Source organism: Nuphar pumila, chromosome 16, assembly GCF_984573655.1.
Source record: "Nuphar pumila chromosome 16, dmNupPumi1.hap1.1, whole genome shotgun sequence".
Taxonomy (NCBI): domain Eukaryota; kingdom Viridiplantae; phylum Streptophyta; class Magnoliopsida; order Nymphaeales; family Nymphaeaceae; genus Nuphar; species Nuphar pumila.
In genome coordinates, this window is record NC_143264.1 from 85,393,734 (window position 1) to 85,418,891 (window position 25,158).

The 25,158-nt window shown below is 37.1% G+C and overlaps 1 protein-coding gene across 3 annotated transcripts; it reads right to left on the bottom strand.

Moving 5' to 3' along the window:
- Nucleotides 1-1,366: 1,366 nt before the first annotated feature.
- Nucleotides 1,367-22,722, bottom strand: EMB1974 (NHL domain-containing protein). Of its 3 annotated transcripts, XM_089992431.1 has the most exons (17): nucleotides 22,623-22,722; nucleotides 22,240-22,354; nucleotides 21,175-21,257; nucleotides 20,166-20,325; nucleotides 19,927-20,065; nucleotides 18,783-18,876; nucleotides 17,522-17,662; nucleotides 16,742-16,842; nucleotides 14,285-14,398; nucleotides 12,523-12,749; nucleotides 8,753-8,811; nucleotides 8,494-8,679; nucleotides 8,263-8,386; nucleotides 8,002-8,066; nucleotides 6,899-7,038; nucleotides 6,642-6,809; nucleotides 1,367-1,763 (listed from the first exon to the last, which is right to left on the bottom strand). In XM_089992431.1, exons 1-17 carry the CDS (start codon nucleotides 22,684-22,686, stop codon nucleotides 1,461-1,463), a joined length of 2,283 nt encoding a protein of 760 aa, XP_089848557.1. In that variant the 5' UTR covers nucleotides 22,687-22,722; the 3' UTR covers nucleotides 1,367-1,460. The 3 variants fall into 3 exon arrangements, with proteins under 3 accessions (XP_089848557.1, XP_089848559.1, XP_089848558.1); XM_089992433.1 differs by lacking the exon at nucleotides 22,240-22,354 and having other exon boundaries at nucleotides 22,623-22,670; XM_089992432.1 differs by lacking the exons at nucleotides 21,175-21,257; nucleotides 22,240-22,354; nucleotides 22,623-22,722 and adding an exon at nucleotides 20,953-21,156.
- Nucleotides 22,723-25,158: the final 2,436 nt, after the last annotated feature.

A 25,158-nucleotide genomic window follows, 5' to 3' on the forward strand; every position in this document is an offset into this window, starting at 1 on the left:
AACTGCAGTTGAGGATCGGCAATGACCTTTTCAAATATTGGATTTGTTGCAATTGGTTCGTGATTTTTTCCTCTCATCTTGAAGAGGGTTTTTTACATAAATGGGTATGGCCTTTCCTTTCCTTTGATTTTCTGCTTTAATACGAGTGATTGCACACCACCAAATGTCAGTAATTTACGAAGTGATTGAAATAGAGATGACTTGTTTACAGTCGATTTCGCTACATTTGGTTTCTCCTCCCCAACAGGCAGGAGGTCGCAACTTTTCAATGAGAGAAGCCGTCAATTTTTTTGAACTTTTGAGTACATGGTAAAAGAAAGAGCAAGGGATCCGCTTGTCAGGTAGGACCAGCTAGTGCGCGCCACCTTGTGCCGTGACGTTGCAGGTCCAAACCCCAATGGTATAGCTGTATAACTTGCAGGGGTCTGACTAGCCCGACTTTCAAAATAAAAAACTGACGACATTATATTGACTTACTGAGGCTTGACCCCTGTAAACACAACTTAATAAAAACGGGTGTTTTGTGAATTATTTTCATAACCCAGGGCGATATTTGCAAAATTCAAAACTTAGGTTCCGCTTGCTTGTACGTGTTTGTAAATTTTCTTTTCATGATTCCTGAGCGGATCAGCTAAAGCCTTGTTATTTCCCAGACGGCCATAATGCAACAAGCATCCTAGGCCCCATTCAACAGGGGCTATTTCAAAGGACACTTCCCCTTTTTAACTCTCAACCGTCCCAACAATCAGGGTCTCTCCCTCTTCTCTCTCCACTAAACACCCTCAGAACTGGAGACCTAGAATCCTGGTCGGACGCCCAAAGTAGGATCGATCCAAAGAGTCAAATGTTGAACTGATCAGAGAGAAATCTAGCGATTGAAGTCCATCAAAAGGTAAACCCAAGTTCTTGTATTTTTACTTTTTATCACAATAAACAAATTAATGAATGATTAGGAAATTACGAGAAACAAAGAAATGAAGAGAGAAGTGTGGGTTTTGTTTTTTCAAGCCTAAAACCAGCACGCCATAAAAAAGATTTGGTCTGTCCATCCACAGAAGCATGGAAGCATGTGGTTCGCACCGATCTTCCGAGGTTTCTAAAAGCTTCTGGTAACTGTGGTAAGACCAGTAACAAATTTCTTTCAACGATCTGGATTAGTGACAAACTCACAGTACCATGTGCAAGAGGTTCTTCCACCCCATTGCAGCAGATGCCTTTGTATGGCAAATGGACCAAGTGCAGGCACGGACACGCATGCAACTTGTTTGACAAGATATTTGCAAAAAGAAAACTGAAGTGTTGAATCTTGTTGACTTCGAATCACAGTAAGATATTGCACAAGGGTGAGAAACAAGTCACGTAACATATCTAACCACCGTTTGAATTAAAAAAGAAAAAAAAATTACGCCAAAGTTGCAAATACAGACTAAATTATTTGCTAGATAACTGAATGGATCATATTAATTTAGTGATACATTAACCTCAATGGCCGAGTCGGTGGGACTGGGAACAACCTCAGTGCGTCTATCAGTTTTGTCATCACAACAAGTCAACCTTATTCTCAAGTGCAAAGGTCTCATGAAAACCACATCATTGAGGTCTTTGTGCGATTCTAACAGTAAGGAAATGGAGGACTCACCTTGCTCTCTGTCTTCGCCTTGGCTGGAAATCCCCAGAACTTTCTCTGCATTTTTAACATCACTGATCCCACCGTTATTTTGCGTACCACAGAGTTTCAAATAGAAAACTGCACATACAACAACCTGCAGCCAAATCACAGTAAAAATGTCCATCACAGAGAGAGAGAGAGAGAGAGAGAGAGAGCTTTCCAAACATGAAAGCAACAATAGACAACTTATAGTTATGGCTTTGCAATTTTAGCCAACATCAAGTGGGAAATGGACTTATTTGCCATCCCCATCAACAACAAACACAACAACAACTACGCTTTCATCCCAAAACAATTGGGGTCAGCGATATGAACCAAAAAAGCAATTCATTTTGGGTCTTCCACATGAATCCTTTTCCTCCAATCATTTCTATCCAATGCCATGTCCTCGGTGAGGTTCAAAGCATTCATATCCTGTCCTATCATCTCCATCCAAGTCTTCCTAAGCCTACCCCGACCTCTTTTAACTAATATATTTTCCCATTGCTCCAACCTTCTAACTGGAGCATCATTAGGCCTTCGCCGAATATATCCAAACCACCGTAAACGATTCTCTCGCATCTTATTTTCAATGGGTGCAACACCTACCTTCTTACGTATCTCTTCGTTCCGAATCTTATCTTTTATTGTATTTCCACACATCCATCTAAGCATCTGCATCTCAGCTACACTCATTTTTTGAATATGATGTCTCTTGGCAGCCCAACATTCCGTATCATATAGTAAAGCGGGTCTAATAGTCGTCCTATAAAACTTTCCCTTCAACCGCAATGGCATTCTACGATCGCACAACACTCCAGTTGCACTTTTCCATTTCATTCACCCAACCTTTATCCTATGATTTACGTCTCCATCAATTTCTCCATACTTTTGAATGATGGATCCCAAATATTTGAAATAATCATTCACCGGTATTTCTTGCTCACCAAGCTTCACTACACTCCCATCACTACTTCGTTGCTTACTAAACCGACATTCCACATATTCAGTCTTACTCTTACTCAACTTAAAACCTCTAACTTCCAATGTCTGTCTCCATAATTCTAACTTAGCATTAACCCCAACTCTAGACTCATCAATCAAAACAATATCATCAGCAAACAACATACACCACGGTACATTTTCTTGAATTGATCTCGTAAGCTCATCCATCACTATCGCAAATAAGAAAGGGCTTAAAGCAGATCCATGATGTAACCCAACCGTTATCGGAAAATTGGTTGTCACCCCTCCACAAGTGCGGACATTGGTTACTACTCCTTCATACATATCTTTAATTATACTAATGTACTTGAGAAACACCTTTCTTCATCATTGTCCACCAGAGAACGTCCCTAGGTACTCTATCGTATACCTTCTCTAAATCAATAAAAACCATATGCAAATCTTTGTTCCTCTCTCTATATCTTTCAATAAGTTGTCTAAGAAGATGTATAGCTTCCATAGTTGATCTTCCAAGCATAAAACCAAATTGATTCTCCGATATCATGACAACCATCCTCAACCTAGACTCAATCACCTTCTCCCAAAGTTTCATAGTATGACTCATGAGTTTTATACCACGATAGTTTGTGCAATCTTGTATATCACCCTTATTCTTATATAAAGGCACCAAAGTACTCTTCCTCCACTCATTAGGCATCTTATTTGTTCGACAAATCAAGTTAAAAAGATTTGTCAACCATTCTAAACCTTTCTCTCCCAAGCATTTCCAAGCCTCGATAGGTATACCATCTGGGCCAACTGCCCTTCTTGATTTCATTTTCTTCAAAGCCTCTGCAATTTCTTTCTTTTGAATCTTGCGCATGAAGTCACAATTGATCTCATGAAAAGGAATGGAGAAGTCTCCAAGATCTTGAGCATGACTATCATTAAATAGCTTATCAAAATAATCTTTCCATCTCTCCTTAATCTCCTCATCTTTGACTAAAACCCTTTGCGTTTCATCTTTGATACATCTAACCATACCCAAATCCCTCGATTTCCTATCTCTCATCTTTGCAAGCCTATAAGTATCCTTCTCGCCTTCTTTGATATCCAATTTGTCATAAACCTCCTTATATACCTTAGCCCTCGCGTTTCGAACTACTTTTTTCGCTTCCTTCTTTGCTATCATATACTTCTCCAAATTCTCATTATCCCGACTCTTACTTAGATTTCTATAACACTCTCTTTTAACCTTAATAGCTAATTTGACATCCTCGTTCCACCATGATGTATCCTTACCTAGTGGTGCACCGCCTTTAGACTCACCCAATACCTCCTTAGCCACTTTTCTCATGCCACCCGCTATCTTATTCTACATTGATTCTGAATCCTCCTCGAGACACCAATCAACTTCCTTAACTACCTGCTCTACAAACATTCCTTGTTTAGCTCCTTTCAGTGCCCACCACTTAATTCTAGGATCTATCCTATGTCTATCCCTTTTGCGGCATTGTCTAATTCTAAGATCTAAAATTAAGACTCTATGTTGTGTAGCTACACTTTCTCCCGGTATAACCTTACAATCGATGCAACAACCCCTATCTCTCTTACTAAGTAGGAAAAAATCTATCTGACTCGTATTAACCCCACTTTTAAATGTTACTAGGTGAGACTCCCTCTTCCTAAACCAAGTGTTTGCTAAGATCATATCATAGGACAAACAAAAATCTAAAATCCTTTCTCCACTTTCATTTGCCATCCCCGTCCATTTCTTTAATACAGTTTTTTTTTTCAGGGAAAACTGAAAACATACTTCAAAGGAAATAGGAGGAATCCTTCCTCTTCCCCGCCTTTATAATTGCAAATAAGTGATGCTCATCACATCTGATAATAGCATTAAAAAATTCAATTTCTCACATAAGAAACTAAGAAATCTTTTAAAGAGCAAATAATTAAGCCATAACAAAATGCATGAAAAGCAATGCAATAGATTGATGAAAGAAAAAAGAATTTTCTGCAACTATAAACTTCTGAAAGGGTGTGCATCTTCTAATCCACAGAGGAGGCGGTTATGAGAAGAAACCACTGAAGTCTTCCTAATCTTTGTAACCTCCTTGGATCCAACAAGGTTTCCAAGGAATTCACAAATCAAGCTCTTGGAATTTGTCGATATCAAAGAAATAATAAGTGAAGAAACTTTAAATAAGAAAAAAAGAGCAATTCTTCAAATTCTATGTCACCTGGGTACGGGTGGTATGGAGGGTATGACACGGCAAATCCAAAAAATGTGGGTACAGGGACACGGCTATATATATATATATATATATATATATAAACTAATTTCAAAATATACTGAATATAATCTAAATATATATGCTATATCTAAAATAAATATTATATACTGAAAATATAAAGTTATAAACTGAATATAATTATAAATTAAATACAAACTTGTATGTACGGAGAGTAAAATGGTGTGTCCGGTGTCGACGAATGTCGACACAGGGATATGCGTGTCGACAAGGGTACGGAGGGCAAAATGGAGTGTCCGGGTACCATAGTTCAAATTTAAGCATGCAACAAAGTTGGCCAATGAAAGTGCGTCAAAATTGTAAATAGCCGTTTAGACTGAAATGGGATACCTGAAAGCCATCACACGCGAGAATAATTTGTAAATATCCGAAATCACGAATATACCACATTCAAGCGTTACCGTTGAACTATCCAGAAGTGCATAGGCTAACGGCCATTGGCCATAACACCAATAAAACAAAAGATAACTTAGAATGTTTATCCTTAAAACACTGACAGCAAATTACCTCAAACATGAAATAGAAAATTACCATTTGAAATTCACTAGAAAAAACAAACTTGAACCAGTGCTTTGGACTAATTGACCCACCTCAAACTCAAAAAATCTAGTATTTCTACTCTGCTCCAATCAAAATTTAAATACCTCCTAGGATCTAGGCCCAGTATGCATGTGGTTGGATGATCAACCAAGAATGTGGCTCACCATCTACTTCTACATCAGGAACGCCCAACGACAAATATGGTAGAAAAAGAGGTATACGAGAATGTTAGAAACACAGGTTGTACAAATTAATGGAGTCCTTTCTCACAGAACAGTGCAACAAACAATGATACAACACCAACAGTCCATTCGCACTTGCAGGGATAGGACAGTACCAAGTGTGAGATAGAAATGCAGGGGCATTTTCATCATTCTTAACATCAGGAGTATTTTAGTCATTACATGCTGAAGCAACGGCAGATTAATTAAATTGCTGCAGCATATTCAATATGTTTTAAGCTGATGTATTACGTACCAAGGCATCAATTAACATAGTGATACTCAAGGGTAACTATGTAATTTTCCCCACCCAAGAATGTTACTAATATTTGAAAACTAATGAGATACCCAATTCGTTTTGTAATGAAATGGTTCACAATAGGCAAGCGAACAAATCCCACTTATGGGCAAGAATAAAAGTGCAACAAAACACTAACAAAAGCACAAGAGCACACAATCACAATGTAAAAATAACATTTTTATTAACTTGAAAATCCATCAAGAAGAATGCATGAAAAACAGAATGATGAGATTTCATTATATATTCAAGAGAGGCCAAAGAAAATAAAAATTACATCAATCCTAAATACAATCTACTATAGATATACATATACACATATAAAATGTACACACATACATAATATATATACACATGAGACAAATACAATATTTTAATATATATACACATGAGACAAATACAATATTTAACACGTTTTGGAGCCTCATTTTTGCAGCCAAAGGCATTTCTCTCCTCCTCATCGCTTCTATTGCAAGATATACTCAAAATCCTTTACTAAACATGAGGCCTATGGATGAAACACCTTGAACATAAATTATGCTCAAATCCCAAAGGAAAAAATTAGCCAGCACCGCTTATCATGATCAGCGGTTAATATTTCTGCTGATTACTTAAAAAAGCTAAAAAGAGAAAAAATGGATGAAATTTTAAAGCAAGAAAATAAGATCAAGTACCTCACTGGTTCCTGGACTTGTAATGATACTGCAATTGATATGTGTTGATGTGTCTTCTTGAAGATAAACATGACGAACTTGCTCTTCACCATCAACATCTGATGCTGCATCAGCACTTGCAAATGCAAGGTCATCTAATTCATCATACCACTGTTGAGCAACACCGACCTGCAAGGGCAGCCAATTAACACTAGCATTAGAAACATGGAACAGAGGCACACAGAGACAAAAGAAATGCCTTGCAACAATATATGGACCTTCACAACAGTGGCTCCTTCTGATTTCAGAACCTCAACAGCAGAACCTCTTACTTGACACCAGAAGCAACTATCTTGTAGTGGGGCTGCAAGCTTGGTACCATCCGGAACAACAACATGGATTTTTATATTACACCTTCCTACACCAACGATAAACTATTAATTTTGAATTCTATGGGATATATTCAAAACCATTGCAGAAGATAAGCAAAATTTGTGAAAAGGATGACCTAGTTCTCAGATTCTTTGACCATCAAAAGGGAAATATAATTCATCCAGAAGAAGGTAATCAATACAACACCAATCTAACATTTTGCAAGTACACCAAATGCATTGTTAGCATAGCCATAAGATACCCTAAAAATCCAGGCATAGCATGCAGAAAAAGACAGAATATGCATCATCTTGGGAAAAGCTCCCTGTAACAAATGAACATTCCTAAACATGTTAATAAACCGATAGGATGCAATCTTTACAAGTCACACAGACCGCACATTCCTAAACTGAGGGGCTATTCATGGATAGATCATGTTGTAATTTACTTATGTTAATGAGTTGTGTTTTGTTTTGTTCTTGACCAAAATATCCCTTTTATTTTTATTACTATCGATGTCAAGGTATTTTAGTCTATACAGCTTTAAAATGTTGAGTATAAACAAAAGCATCACATGATTCATATCACAATCCCTCACTGGGAATCGTGCAGAATTTCTCCATCCCTAACAACCCATATTTTCCTCTTGGGTTTGTGCATTTGTGAAAATCTTGAAAGGCTGCCCTAGACATTTTAAGGACAATGAGGCAGGTTATATATCTACAATCATGAAGTAAAGACAATTATTCATTCCTTTCCAAAATGACAGCACCTTTACTGCATATAAGCAAAAGGAAAGTATCCGCCAATAGAGAACCCTGATATTAAAATTATCATGATTAGAACAAGAGCTTACATGTTTCCATTAAAAAATAGCATTAGATAATTATGCAGATATTGGTTGTAGGTTTACCACAGAGTTAGGAAACACATGTTAAATTTCAGGGGCAAAGTCTGCAAATCAAAGTTAGCACAAAGATTGAAGGAAAGAAAATTGGCATCAACATACCAGGATGCACATCGAAATGTTGTAGTAGTCGGTTACTTGGTGCCACGTATGCATCACGGTAGAAACTTCAAGAACAAAAAAGAAAGAAGTCTAAGTCAATATATAAGCTAGCCATTAAGCTTTTTCTTTTCCCCCTACTTAATCTCTATTGAAAACTCAACACCCAAAATGATGATTCAGATAATAGAATCCATCCTAGGAACAAGAGCCTAAGCACCAGATCGTGGTGTAATCTAAGAAAACGGAATCTCTAGAATTTACCTGGAAAAAACCCTCTCTACAGGACAAGCTAGCCAATATGGTAAACCCAGGACTCCAAAATTTGAAATTTGAAGAGATGAAAAATCACCAGATCCTTGATGATATTTTATAATCCGACGTCCATCTATTTTTCAAAATTTAAATACAAAGGATACAGTTAGGCATGCAACGATCAGATTTTAATGCCAAAGAGGCTACAAAATGAATAGGATCCTCAAAAAATTCTGCAACCTGTGGCACAGAGTATAATATGCTCCCGAAATTTTACAATTGATGATATCAGATTTGCATATGCCAACTCCTCCAAAGAGTTATAGTTGCTTTGATGCTGCAACCACAGCTTGCCATAAATCTCTTTCACCATGGACAATTTGCTCATGATAACTGGCTTGCAAAACTCCATGACAGTTTCAAGCCCTTGTAACACATTAAAAGATAAGTTTAATTAAATTGTGTTGGAAACACACAAACATAATGATAAAGAGTGTACCTTTGCATGGATTTTTTATTTCCCCTGTAGCTGTACACAAGATCCATAAGATATCAAAACTGCGGAGAAAATGATACTACAGTTTGTTAGTCAATGCTGTCAATACCCTTACAAAGTTTTACAAAATTATCAGAAAATGTCCTATTCTCACATCATCACAATGGTTGGTGAGACAATTAAAAGAAAGTTAAAGGCTTAGCCTTAATCAAAGGCATGCCTAGCATGGTGGTCTAGATGCTAACCTCGAACCTAAGGGAATTTAAAATGAAAATGTTTATTTTGCTTCTTAGAATGTTATCCTAAATTCATATTCATAGTCTAGTAATTTTCACAAATACTTAACATTTTTCATATATTTAATATTTTTAAATGTGTATAACATGATGCATTTACTTGGATTTTTGGACATATACCAATGTGTGATGTCCTTCCAGGACAACACCTTGCTTGCTACAACCCCTCATTCAAGCCAGTTTACAGATATCTCTCACCATCTTGGGCAGAGATGAGGCTGACTATCAGACCAACATGTGTGAGCATCATTGACTTGATTTCACAAAATATTTTCCAAGAGTATCCGTCAAGCACTCTGTGGTGTGCAGTGTAGTTTATGAGCGTGAGACTGTGAGGGTACTTCTCAAACTTTTGTGCCCAGGGTATTGGCAAGCTCGCATCTCAAAGGGGATGACATACATAAAACTTGATCCAAGTTAAATGACGATCACATTTTAGGTGCCAATATGACTAATGACACAGTAAAAAGGTAGTTGTAAAACCTTGAAGACATTCTAGCTCATCCTAATTTAGAAGATCGACAAGTGGAGTAGCAATAGTACTCCCATCATATCCTGGCTTATAAGAACAGTTAACATGACACTAAAGCGAACTTGAAACCTTTTACCTCAAGGGTTTAAAATGAATCCAGTTCTTTTATCGTTCAATGCCATTAATGAATTCATACAACAACAACAACTACGCCTTCATCCCAAAACAATTGGGGTCGGCGATATGAACCAAAAAAGAAAATCACTCTGGGTCTTCCACATGAATCCTTCTCCTCCAATCATTTTTATCCAATGCCATGTCCTCGGTGAGGTTCAAAGCATTCATATCCTTTCTTATCACCTCCATCCATGTCTTCCTAGGCCTACCCCGACCTCTTTTAACTAATATATTTTTCCATTTCTCCATCCTTCTAACTGGAGCATCATTAGGCTTTCGCCGAATATGTCCAAACCACCGTAAACGATTCTCTCTCATCTTATTTTCAATGGGTGCAACGCCTACCTTCTTAGGTATCTCCTCGTTTTGAATCTTATATTTTATTGTATTTCCACACATCCAACTCAGCATACGCATCTAAGCTACACTCATTTTTTGAATATGATGTCTCTTGGCAGCCCAACATTCCGTACTATATAGTAAAGCGGGCCTAATAGTCGTCCTATAAAACTTTCCCTTCAACCGCAATGGCATTCTACGATCGCACAACACTCGGTTGTCTTATGAAATGATATTTTGTCTTATAAAATATCATCTCTCTTGTCTTATGATGATATTTTGAAAATATCATGATATTACCTTTAATATCGGTTACCTTAAAATATCAATATTTCTCATGATATTTTCAAAATATCGCCTATATTGGTGACTCGGTTGACTCAGCCCGGATCGTTTAATAACCGAGTCAAAAACAAGTATAACTCGCCAATGTACAAAACTGGATGACTAAGCCGAGTTTTAACATATCTGAAGTCTTTACAAATCAAACGTGAGCAAGACATGAGCAGTGAGCAGTTGAGCTTGTATCCCAACTTCATCAATCTTTTCTTTTGTTTGATTATTGGGTAGTTGACAGTAATGACTGATGATTGATGCAGCGAGAGCTGTCCCTTCAATGGGGAGAAATGTGTATGATCTGCATTAATTAGAAATCAAAGACTAGGCATCCTCACTCTCACCCTGTTGATTCTTATTGAATTTATGAACTACGATTTACAAGGCTTTATACATAGAAGAACGCAGAAATCGCTACTCTCCAAATAATAAGAAGATAAACAAAAATCGCTACTTTCCAAATGAAGAGATAAGCTGAAATCACTATTTTCCCAATGAGGAGATAAACAGAACGCAAAAAAGAAAAAGAAAAGAGATCAAAAGAGGATCAAAGGGACAACGCAGAGAGATAAAGCAAGAGAGATAATAGGTAACAAATACAATTGCCTCATCTGTGATGCCTGGTGACGCCTAATTCAACATTTGGTATTTTTATATTAAAAATTGTAATTTTTTGAAATAAAATTAAAAGCCGTTAAAAATTATTAAAATAAAAATAAAATATTCACTATATGCACTACAAGAAAATACGTTGTTAGCGACGGACTTTAGCGACGGAATATTTCCGTCGCTAGTTAGCGACAGAATATTTCCGTCGCTAGTTAGCGACGGATTAACGAGTGACAAACATCCATCGCTATAATTAATGAAGCATACGAAAATAGCGACGGAATATAGTCCGTCACCCAGTCTGTCACTACTTAGCGACGGATTTTGAGACATATTGTTTTGTCGTTACGGTCGCATTATTTGCCGACGACGTTTGCGACAAAATCTAGTCTGAATATGATGTCTCTTGGCAGCCCAACACATCCAACTCAGCATGTCACTACTTAGCGACGGATTTTGAGGCATTGTATCTCCTCGTTTTGAATCTTATATTTTATTGTATTTCCACACATCCAACTCAGCATACGCATCTCAGCTACACTCATTTTTTGAATATGATGTCTCTTGGCAGCCCAACATTCCGTACCATATAGTAAAGCAGGCCTAATAGTCGTCCTATAAAACTTTCCCTTCAACCGCAATGGCATTCTACGATCGCACAACACTCAGTTGTCTCATTTTATAAGAGATGATATTTTCAAACTTTCCCAAATATTTGAAAGAATCATCCACCTGTATTTCTTGCTCACCAAGCTTCACTACACTCCCATCTCTATTTCGTTGCTTACTAAATCGACATTCCATGTATTCTGTCTTACTCTTACTTAACTTAAAACCTCTTGCTTTCAATGTCTGTCTCCATAATTCTAACTTAGCATTAACCCCAGCTCTAGACTCATCAATCAAAACAATATCATCAACAAACAACATACACCACGGCACATTTTCTTGAATTGATCTCGTAAGCTCATCCATCACTATAGCAAATAGGAAAGGGCTTAAAGCAGATCCTTGATGTAACCCAACTGTTATAGGAAAATTGGTTGTCACCCCTCCACAAGTGCGGACATTGGTTACTACTCCTTCATACATATCTTTAATTATGCTAATGTACTTGAGAGAAACACCTTTCTTCATCATTGTCCACCATAGAACGTCCCTAGGTACTCTATCGTATGCCTTCTCCAAATCAATAAAAACCATATGCAAATCTAACGTGACTAACGTCCAATAAATATTCTCTTTAGATAGCACCTACATTACTAAAAAATGAAAACAATCTTCAGCAGGATAACGAGCATGGATATGCAAGTAAATGTATGGTAATTACCTAAAGCACGCTGCCAAGGTTTACAAAGAAGCTCATGTAGATTATGCAGGTGTGGCAAGAGAAGACATGGGGAGAGAGAGAGAGAGGACCGCAATAGGTTAAGGAACCAAGGCCTCTTAGGATATACAAAGCAGCCATTGCTATTCACAACACAATCAGAGGCCTTCAATTAAAAAAGTTGACTTGTGAAAAGGACTTAAGAAAATCACAATACCTTCTATTAGTAACAAACAAATTGTTTTCCTCCATCTTCAATATATGCCATGGAAAACACTGTAAGTCCCTTTCCCACTCTTCAGTGTTTTCTGAAGCTTGGCGTACCATTCCAAGCTTAACTAGAAGCCATCTCCAAAAGCGAGTAACACTCTTGTCAGCTTCAGGAGAAGGATATACTGTAAAAACAACCCTTTTCTCCAAATTGGCACACCTAATAGCATGGTTCTTCCAAAGAAAACACCCAACAGAAAATGGATAATAAGAATACTACAATAGTCAAAATTCAAAAGACGCAACCAAGATATTATACAGTCAACATGCGCAGCAAAACCTCCTTTATCACAAGGAATAGTAAGAAATGGTTAGGAGTGGTCACAGCCCTGTTCAAAGATAAAACCTTGGCCCAACAATCCAGCAAACAAGCAGGCCGTATAGACATCGCCGTGCGGCCCAGCCCGTCAAGAAGGCAGGCCTAAGCATATATTCTGGGCCAGGTCCAGTGCCCACTCCTGTCACTGATTAGTCACAACTTCACATGAATATGAACATGATACAAAGATTAAAGAAGAAATTCATAAGTGAAACTGAAGAGCAACAATTAATTGAGCTAACAAAACAGATAGATTAAACTTCATATATAGACATTTTCTCAAGGTTAAATAGACTCTGAAAGCTGGAAGTATGAACTATGAAGGAGTTTATAGAATTGGAAAAGTGAAAGCTCTCAAGTTGTAGAATGGCACCTCTACTCTACAGGTACTGTTCGTCAATTATGTTTTTAGGTTAAAGTACAAAGGAGTAAATGCCTTGATTACCACCTCAATTCATCAAATGCCTTCTGCATTCCTCTCTCAAACAGCCATTGGCATACTAGTCTGACCATGACTCCAAACCAATTCCTCAATTTCCAACCTCAACTATCAGCTCACAAACACAGAACGAACACAAGCAACTGAACAAGAAAAAAATGTATCCATAAAGCAAGCTCCTAATGAAAAAATCTGTTTTTTTTTTTTGCAGAAATAATAAAAAATTCAAAACCTAATGCTGCAATTAAAGCACAATTTCATGCTTGAAACCCAGAAACCAGTAATGTTAGTGAGACTAAGGACTTTTTGTGAAGAATTTTGAAGCCATCACAATTTTATACCCACCAAAAGGAACCCTCAAAGAATATAAAAAACTTGAGGCAATTAAGAACTGCAATTGTACAGTTTTTAATTAAAAAGAAGTCGTAAACACTGAACTATTACTAGCATTCTCTTACAGAGAATGGGCATTTTGAATGCTTTCTGCTGTCAGTTGGCTTTAGCAAACTAAGCAGGTAGCTACCAGAAGCAGGTGGTTGCATGGACAACAACCTACTCCCCATCCCTTTTGCACATTGCACAGGCCAATTGTATCTTGGAACCCTGAATCAACTTTCTGAGACACCTGCCAGGTTGCCTAAAGCACCCCACCCACCACAATGTTCTACATCATAAGCTTGATACCGAAAGGCATTCACATCAAGTTTGGAATAGAAAATCGTGGACCATCACTCCATCAATAAAACATTTCAACCACAATACACAAAATATTGCAACTTGAAAAGCACTGTCACGCCAGCAATAAACTCATAGAAGGCAATTCAAAAAGAGAAAACACCATGAACTTTAGAAAAGGAAGAGGGAGAATGCATAAATTTTCAACAAAACTTTTCTGGATGATTTGTTGGAACAAGTGATATTAATAGTTAAATAAGGGTAAAAATTAGCTACCTCAGAATCCAGAAAATATAAACAATCTTCCACAGGATTATACACTGAAGAAGCTGGTCGCATCATCTTAGCAGTTTCAAATGTACCATCCTCAAAACCTGGAGAAGAACCAATCTAACAAGTGATTTTCATCAGTAAACCTACAGACTGGGTCATGCAGATTTTCAGAATGCATATAAAACCAGTTAAATGTGCACGTATACAAGAGAATTATATATATATATATAGAGAGAGAGAGAGAGAGAACTATAACTAGGGCATTCGCAAACCAGTAAACATAGCAAAACCAAGCAAATAAACCATGACATTCTCAAAAAAATCTGTACAAAGCGATAAACATAAGAAAGATATAACCATGAAGTATTTGCACAAGTCAAAGTTTGCAAAGTCATGCTGTGGCATGAACTTTTCACAACATTTTGAAACCTCATAACTGGGCATGAAGTACCTTAGCACGCACTCTTCTACAAATTTACAAAAACTTATCTGTTCAGACTAAAACTTATCACAGTGAAAAAAGATATGGTGGCAATCCTAGAAACATGACAGTAGGTAAGAGGTTGAGGGTAGGAAACAGAAAACTGCGGAAACATGAAGAAAGAAACACCAGCATCTAGGAGAAACAAACAATAATTATTATGAGTAACAATTAAAGCACACCTATGGGGAGTCACTGTAACCAAAGACAGCCAAACGCCTTAACAGTGAATGGTCCCATAGAGCAGGTAATTGACCAAGGGGACTCCCGTGAGTCATCTTATAGATTGAACCATTCAAAAGCTAGAAACTACTAATTACATGCTCTTAAACCACTGAGACATTGTTTTGATACAGTTTTTATCATGGAAGAGGCACGTGATGATAACCAATTAGGAGCATCTGGTGGAGAGGATTCCATTGTAGAAAGTTTGCAGCATCCTTTTAATGGTCACATATGGTTTGCCTCATGTAGAACGTTTTCTCAGATAAGGAGCTCTGTGAAGCTCAACTCAATAATATCAGCAGCTCTTCCACATCAGAATATGGTGTATGGACACTATCTCGATGGTCTACGAGACTCAGATAAAGTGCAAATGCCAAAAGATGGTAACCACGGTATCCGTTATCTGAAGGTTCTACCCAGCTTTAAAGAGGAATCTAAGTTTAGACAGGTCTCCAGACACTTGAATTTTGTTCCCAATAGCAAATGGGGAGCCAAGCTCATAGAACCAAATCTCCGCTTGAGGTCACAAACATGATGCATGATTATAGTCACAAACATCTGCCCTAGCAATATCTTACCAAGGCATTTCTTGAGATATTATAGAATATAGGTTTCACATAAATCACAAAAAACCAACTTCAAGAAAATAAAAAGAATAAGAAAACAACAGATTTCAGCAATATTTTTTTGCCAACATGTGAAAATATTGAAAAGTTTTAAATATAAAAGAACGTCTAAAGTATAAGAATCTGAAAATTATGTGCTATTGTCATGATATTCAATAATTGTCAATATTTTTTTCCATCACATCACAAAATATCATGATATTATAAACATATGGATGACAATTATGACTAAACCTGTGACATACCCACTATTCAAAAGGCCTATATAGGTCAAATGAACCTACCATATCATAGTTCCCTTGGTCATCTAATCGCCCATCAACTTGGTGACCATGATCATGAGTAGGATAGGCAAAAAAAAGATCATAGATATAGTCCAGACTCCAGAATACTATCTGGGTTATCAAGTTCTCTGTCCTACCACCAGAACTGTTTTATCAAGAGGACCTTCTTCACATGCACTAATTTGTCAAGGCTTGGACCACAAAATATTCAAGAGATATAATTTCCCAGTAAACCACAAGATCTCATTATTTGTGGGTTCCTCACATAAGCATGTCAATTTTCATCTAAGGGGAGAAAACAGGGGGAGAATGTTGAATAGAGATGAGAACACAAGCCACTCTTAGCCAGACAGAGCCTCAAATCCCAAGATTTGTTTGCTTAAATATGTAAAAGAAAGCTACCAGTTTGACACTTGAGAAAAAATGGGCTTGCGTTTGAGGGAACCACGAACAAAGGGTCAACTAGGACATTGACTTACACCACTCTTGAGGCCAAAGTCAACAGAAAACAACCAACAATAAGTTACATGGGCTAAATGTACATGCAGGAGGCCTCATTAATCATCAGTCTATTCAACTTTAAATCTACTGCTAATAATAATATTTTAGTCTTTTCTTTCTCTGCTCCTAAAACAAACGCTGCTTAATGATCCTTTTCGCAACCCCCTCCCCCTTCAAATGTCCAACTAGAACATGTTTTAATGACAAGATATGGAAACAAATACACATACATGAAGAGTCTTAGATATCCAACAATAAAGGCACCTCTAAAACAACCATGAACCTGTTCAACAAACACATTTTCAAAACCAAAAACTTAAAGTGAAAGATATTTCATACTTACACAATCTAATATACAACCATTTCCATCAATTACAACAATCCGATGATGATTTGTGTCAGAAATAAATATGTGATCACTATGTTCATCCACGGAGATACAGCCTGAGAGTAAGACAAAACTCTATCAAAAGATGAATCTGGTACAACAAATAGCTTCACAAAATGTCATCAACTGTCAAAAACGAGATGATAGTTTATTTTGTCACCAACATCATTCTCGTGATAACATTGACAAATGATTTTTCTTGGGAAAATTCAAAAATAAGAGTTCTTCATTTGGAAATTGCATCATATTTTAAATAAATAAAAAATGAATGCAATAGATTGAAAACGTATTCACGATATTTTCCAAATCATGGGTACAACATAAAACAAACAAACTAGGAACATAGAAGAGATTCTTTAAAAAATTCTGAGGCAAAGCAACAGATATTCTTCAAGGCAAGGACAACACACCAAAATGTAGAAACATTCACCATGAAATAAGTACCCAAAATTACAAAAAAAAAATGAAAACAAATCTGATTACAAAGTAAATTTGCAAAATTTAGGAAATATGCAACACATCGCACAGGAAAAAATTAGTCAGGGTGAACTCAAACAAAAAGAAGGCTCAACACCATGCACATCCAAATATTTATCCTTGCAGTTGCAGTCACTCAGTTGTCTTTTTTTCTCTTTTTGCATTTCACAATACCTCACTACATTGCAAAATTTCTTTCAAGCAACATTTATAAATAAATTCAGAATAGGTATAAGGCATGAAAAAACTAAATTATACCTGCAAAGTCAAAAAGCAGGTTCTTTAGAGAAGAACAAACTGAAGGTTCTTTAATGATTTCAGCACGCCTCACCCAAGTGTTTTTCGAATTTTGTACTACAGAAGGCCTTTGCTTTTCTGATTTCTTGATTTGGCTGATTTCTGAGCATGTTATTCCAAAATGGTGTCAGCCCATGAATTTATAAGCATATGAAAGAATGAAAATGAATTAAATAACACCTGCACCAAGATGGCCAGAACAAGCAAGCAAGTATGACCACCTATGTTGTGAAAATTGATGACGGAGTACTAAGCAATATGTGTTGCTTGTAATATTCAATAAGAAATCTAAATGTTTCTGAAAAGCATTTCGGCTTCATGCCTGGAAAATCAACAACAAAGGCCACTTTTCACTAAGGCAACTTAACAGAAGTTAAAAGAAATAATGAGAGATTTGCACATGGATCACATCGATCTAGACAAAACTTAATAAATTTCAGAAGTTTCCAATGCTCTTCATAATTTACAATATTTTCAATAAATACTTTCATTGCTTTTCAGTTTAGCTCCACCTCAAAAGTTTTGACAATTGATGAAATTTTCCCAACACTCTGATTGGGGGAAAAAACAGAAGAATTTACTCAACCAATTTCTCCGTCAATATCATTTCAATACACATATGTGACCATGTGTCATGTACATGCATATGTAGGTACACTTGATAAGAATAATGAATTTGAAGGGTTACCATTGCACGGGGATTTAACTACTTGGTCACTGCAAATGCATCTAATGACAAGAATCGCAAGATTAAGCAAGCTTCCAAGTGAAACTAATGGCAGCATGCTGGATACTGGACTATGATCAGGATCAGCCCAATTTAAAGGGACATAAGGGTTTATTTCCACTGTTGCCAAGACAGATGCCTGAAAGATGAGACCTCAGGTTGCCAATATTCCTTTTGGGTTAGGAACAAACCAAAGCTGAGCAATTGAAGTATGGCCAACATATGGACTTATGCACCTAATCTGCTAAAATAGTATAATATAGCGTGTACATGCTCCACCACCTAATCACCCCTTACTGGAGGAAGAAATTTCCACCAGCGTCTTCTTGTCAAATTTATGGCAGAACAAGCATCATGTACATAGGCTCTTATTTTGGTCACGTATTATGGCACTGCTCAAAGATTTAATATCATCAGACAATTCAGGAATATTCATTAATCTTAGTTTCTATTTGGACAGTCAGAAACAAACCAAAATGAAATAAGCTCATTTACCTTTGCTAATATTGGCAAATTCTGCTTCTTTTGTGAAACAAAAAATAGGTTTTCTGAAACCTTCAAATAGCAAGTACAAAGCTCCATTCCTCATCTGAAAGAACCAGAAAATCCATTCTATATTTAGAATATGGCACACTACAAACTGTAATCTCTGATGTCATGATTATCTTAATCAATAAAAATTGCCGTGTAGGTGACCTCATAATGCGAGAACCAAAAGTATACACTCAGTTTCAGTAGTGTCAACAGAGTTCTATTTGCAATTTATCTATACAAGTAAGAAAGCACAGGAAAGCACCACATATACAATGATACTGCAGTGAGTAACAACCTTTGCATGTGACTATGAAACCAAAAAAGAGAAAAAATAAAAAAAATAAAAAAAATAAAAGCTATGATGTTTTAATGACTAAAGAACTTCCAACAGTACAAAATCATTAAAAAACATTACATTTTCAATGTGTCACATAGGTATGGGTGCGGGTGCAGGTGCAAGGTACTACACAGATACAATGGATACGACATGAAAAAATCTAAAAAGATGGGTGTAAGAGTATGCATGTGTGTGTCAAGACATATGCAAGCAAGTGCACAAGTATGTATGTACGTATGCTGTATGCACATACAACAACATGCAAAAATCCACAATTTTGAAACAAATACAGAACGCTTTGGATATAAAATACACTATCAATTACAAATTAAAAGTCTAAATCATGTCAAAGACACATAGTTAACTAATAAATAATAATCAACAAATATACAGTCAACAGTGGACACTTTGAACACCGAGCATATACTATATATTGATTGGATCATAAGATAAATAAACGGGTCAAATTAAGTTTGAAATCCAGTTGACACATACCCAGAACCATTTAGTACCGGTTCGGGTATGACATCGGTACAGAGGCCTACTAGAAATATGTATCAAAAAGTGGATTAAATGAGATGAGAAGGAATACATCTTCTATATGATTTGTTCTTAGTTCCTCCTATACCCAGACATGAAAATGAAGTTCTACCCAGCCAGCATAAGTAAATCAAAGCCACTCTTTCCAATAATAATCACCATAATTCCATGAGTATTTAATTATCAGATTATGAAATCATAAATTAATTAAAATAACATGATTCTTACTGGCACAAATTCCCTAGTTGACAACAAGATAGGAAATGCAATGTACTCGTTGGTTATCATCTTGCTTATTTGATTTTGGACCATGGAGGAGGATATCTGTGCACCAGATTGAAAACCAAATACCTGAAGTTCTGGAAACCTGCAAAAGAAGTCACAGATTTGTTCCTTTCAAATAGTCTGTAAACAAATAGCAATAAACCATAAACCATTTATGTGAGCAAGATACAAGTACAAACTACCTTTGTTGAAGTAATTTCAGCCTTTCTAGCATGCCAACATGCTCAAAGGTGGTCATTAAAGGATCCTGAAGAAAAGCATTCACAAGAATCAAGAAAATCCCATCCTTGTGAAAAATTTTCTTCCTTTCCTCCATCATGTTCAACCAATAATGATGAGGACCTGTAGTTCATACGATAAAAGGAGAACAATAATTAAAGATGCAAACAAGAACTTTCACAAACTGAAAGTAATCAAGTCAAAAAAAAACTCCAATACGGAACAACTGCCATAAATTTTGCAGCATTTTAGCAATACCAATAAGTATTTCCTTTTTTTCAAGGCACATTATTAACCATAGCAACAACTTGAACAGTTGTTATTATGCTGGAGAAGTATATTTTCCATATGCAATGCTAAAAGTTACTTTAAATTTAATGCATCTTTGCAATCTATATCTTCACTTTATTTTACCTATTTTTAGTAACGATTTTTAGCACTTTTAACATTTTAAAAAAAATCATCCATTGCCTTGCCATTGGCTTGCCCTGAGTCAAAAGCCACCAAACTAGCATCCAGTCAAAATACCTAACGCTGATATTGAATAAATCAAAAGATAGCACTCCAAAGCGAACACTAGTGAATGTAGATAGGATCACATTACTGAATAGTATAAGACAATTTATACATCAAAATCACCGACCAATTACATACAATTACATCTAGTGTTTACCAAGTTGTCCAAAACATCATACGAAAAGTGAACAATTATAATTTATAATGACAAACATGGAGGGGAAAAAAAGTTACCTGTAACATAAACTGCATTAACATCCATAAGCAAGACGAATGCACTCAAAACCAATATCCACAATTCAACACCATTTCCAATCACACTAACCCCTTTCCCACTCGATGAACATCACATGCATGCATGCACACTTCTATACCCGCACTTGCAAGTGATATTCAGCCAAATGGATGATTCTTAGCCTAATAATAGATTTAAGGAAGCTTATATAAGGAGGTTACCATCAATGCTGTCCATTGTAGACCCAAAAAAATCCAAAAAATCAGCTTCAAGGATATCTGGCCCTGAATCTAATGTCCCAAACCTATAGTTAACATGCAGCCAATACAAGACATAAAAGTAAGTCAGTATTTGCACTCATAGCAACAAAAACTAGGATTAAACTGCCACATGTTTATAAAGGCAACTAGAACATGATGCTCATGAAAAAAAACGATAAAGACATGTTGAACATTTGAGGTTAGCAGAAAGCGCTAACTGAATTGTAGAATTAGAAGAGCGAACAGTTTTATGCTGGCCAGACTTTGAAGTAGAATCCCAAACTAGTACGAAAAGGTCCCCAATAACATGTATGACAGATTGCATCTGAGTATGTGGGAGTGTATGTGAATGTGCTCACACTTGTGTTGTGTGCGCATGCATTCTCAGGGATCACAATATATTGTTCAACTAAACATATGGTATAAAACACAGATACAGCATGCTTCAGACAGTACCCAGGCTTTAAGGGACCGCCAGTTTTCAACCAGAGAAATGAACCACAAGATTTGAGTCCTTTTCTTCTTATTTTATTTTTTTCACTCATTAAAGAAAACAAAAGAAAAAGTAGCAAGACAACCCAGAAGTAAATTCCCAATTTACATTAAAGTAGCTCTAGACCATGTTGAATGTTAAGAACAATAAAAAAATTTAATCACGACAACCCAGAGCAACACATTCTCCTTTCCGACTGAACACCTTAGACACAAGATACCATCGTTTTGACACCTGGTCATCCTAAGCCCCAGCCGAATACTCCCAGGTCAAAGAGAATAGTTTCGAGATTAATGGTGACTTATTGCTGAAACAATGAGTCACAGTAGAAAACAAGAAACGCACTACGGCCACGATTGAAACCGAGATCAGCAGACTAGCCAGCAACTCGAGTGATGCCACCGACGCAATTCAAGTGGCTTCCACACTTATTCTCCAACAGACGATGCAAAGACCGACCGTGAAACAACAATTTCACAAAACCAAAATCGAAATGCACGATTCCAGAAAGCAAGATTTCAAAATGTGATTACCATCTGAGACGACGATCCCATCCTCCACAGATTCCAGGTGAGTTCGCCTGAACAGGAAACGAAGGAATCCTTGCCGAGATCGGACGTGTCAATTTAGATTGTTCATGTGGATTTACTGAGAAGAAAATACAAACACGTATTCAGGCCACTAAATCGATGCCAACGCTCAACAACGCGTCGAGTTACAACTAAAATCTCAGGATATCTGAAATTACGGGAAAAAATACAAAGGGACAAATCGATTCAAAAGCAAACGCTAACGCATAAATGGAACAAAATCGAACCAAAACGAAACAATTAATCGTAGATTTCTCAACGCGCTTCGCGAACGAAGAGAGAACGAAATGAGAAGATTGAAGATGGAAGAGGAAGAAGGAGAATACCTGAGAAGAGAGAACGTGAGCAAACCCTAGAGATCTCCCGGAGGAGCCTTGCGCGGGAAGCCATCGGAGGCCCTTCTTGCCGAAAGGGCGGCAAAGATGGAGCCGCGGAGCGATCCAAAATCTTTAGGGTTTTTAAAGGCTGCGAGAGTGGGGGGAGTTCCTACCGGCGCACAAACGGTTCGGGTCTTTCCCTGACCGAACCGAACCGACACAACGAGGGTCTGCTCCACCTACTACAGGCAGGTCCGGTTTTACAATCGGGTCCATGTAGGGGTGAAAACGGATCGGATTCGGTCCGGATCTTTTCAGATCCAGATCTCAAATCTAAATAGTATATCTGAATCCAGATCCTAATCAGATACGATGAGGTAAACTTGAACCGAATCTGAAATACATGTGGTAATACTGGATCAAAAAAAGAAACAAGTTACTTATATGTAAAAATTGCAATGAGCTTAGATTTTGATTCGGATCAATTCCAGATTTGATTTAAAATGCTGATGTGAATCTGATTGAAGATATCCAAATCTGATCTGAATGCATATTCAGATTTTACTTAAAGGATCAAAATCCAAAAATAACATGTGGGACTCAGATGGGATATCCAATCCATTTGCTACCCTAGCCCCACTGCCAGCCCACAAGGTCGCTGTCACATGTGGATCAGAGTTTGAATCGATATCCAATTAAGATTCTGATTTTTTATATGTAAAATATTTCAAGTTAAAGATTGTTCCAGGTACAATCCTTGCAATTCGAATCAAGTCTGGGTCTGGTCCTTCTTAACCTTGTGTGGCAAGGACTCAACCAGAGTACAGGTGTCGGACCAGCACCTGAACTGGGCTGGCCAGGTACAGGTCCAGTCACGCCTAATACGGTCAGAACCGGACACTAATCCAGATTAGATAACATAAACCTGACCAGATGAAAAGTAGTGGGACTTAATCAAAAACTCAGGTCAGGCCTCCGACTTGTGCCAAATTTCATGTCATAGCTGGATCCATATGCTACTCTCACCCTGTAGATCCAGTCTAAAGTGCTAATGGACCTGTTCAATTATGCCCAAATCTGAGTCCCATCGGATCTGATATTCCATCCGAATCTGATTGCACCGAACCTGTTGAGAGGTCCACGTACATGTACCATCATCTTGATGTTAGATCTCATCCATACATTCCGAGATCCTTTTCACTATAATCAGGATTTGGCTCTTTCTACCTGTCCATAATCTTTTAAAAAAGTGTACATGCTAGGTATAAGGAGAAAAGGAGGGTTTGCTTTGGAAATTTATATGTCCGTCAGGCTGGTATTTGTATTTTTTAAATGTTAGGTATTCTTTTGTAAATAAGTCAACCTTCCACTCCTCATTATGAAAAAGGGCTTAACGTTTCTGAAATCCTGATATAGGCCTTTGGTTTTTTTGTAGATAGAATATTACCTGATTTGTTTAGTAGAAAATTTGTTTTGAGTCATGTGATTATGACCGGTATTTAGGCTTTTAAAGGGGTCAAAAATTTAATGTCTCGTAATATGCCAAAATTTCATAACTCAAAAAATTGCATTTTTACATCAGAAAAGTAAGATTCAATGCTTGGTCCTTATCAAACAAACCAAGTGAACGCATCTATGTGATCAGATTGAGTCGATACAACTTGCACCTATGATTTCTAGTTCATTAGTTTTGTATTTTCATTAATAGCCAATATATATATATATATATATGCACGTGCCCCCACCCTATAATTTGGATTTCAAGCTTAGCTTTTCATATTAACCAAAGTTAAATTGAGTCAAATGACATTGACTCTCTCTCTCTCTCAAATGATTAAACGTAAGTTTGGTTTGTTGGGCCACATGAAACAAAATCACAATAAGCCTCAATCTGACCAATCCAACACAACTGAATGCATACTATACTGGCTTCCTAAAGGGCGTGTTTGTGTAACGCATAACGATACTCCTTAGTCCTTGCTGTAATCCACAATGAGCGTCCCTCCATCGTAATGAAATCGAAACTTCACCGGGGGGAGGTATCGCTCGTGAATGCGATCGGCATGTTGCTAAAGAGTTGGGCCTGCATCAAACAAGATAGACTGTGTCATGTGTGCTCATAAACATAAAAGTGCACAGCTAAGCAAACATATACAGTCATTGGATTAACAGGTAAGTCACTCGTTTGAGAACCCCCTTTAGGCGATTTACCAAATTGTTGGTAGGAACAGGAATCATAGAGGAAAAAAATAAATAAATTATGGAAATATTTGTGATATAAAAAAGAGAAAAGGAAGGGGGAAAACGAAGGATTTTAAGTCCTCTGTTCTTGGTTACCTCACTACCGAAAAAAAAAAGTCCGATCGATGGTGATCGGATTGAACACCGGTGGTGGCCGAAACTCTGTCCTCTTGAAATCCTCTTTTAAGGGCCAACCTTCTTCGGTGGTCGGAAAACCCACCGGCCAAGACCATTATCGGGTTGGTGGTGTCGGTGTACTCCAACGGAGTAGGTCCAGAAGCCGTGTTTGTGAAGCGTACCTCAT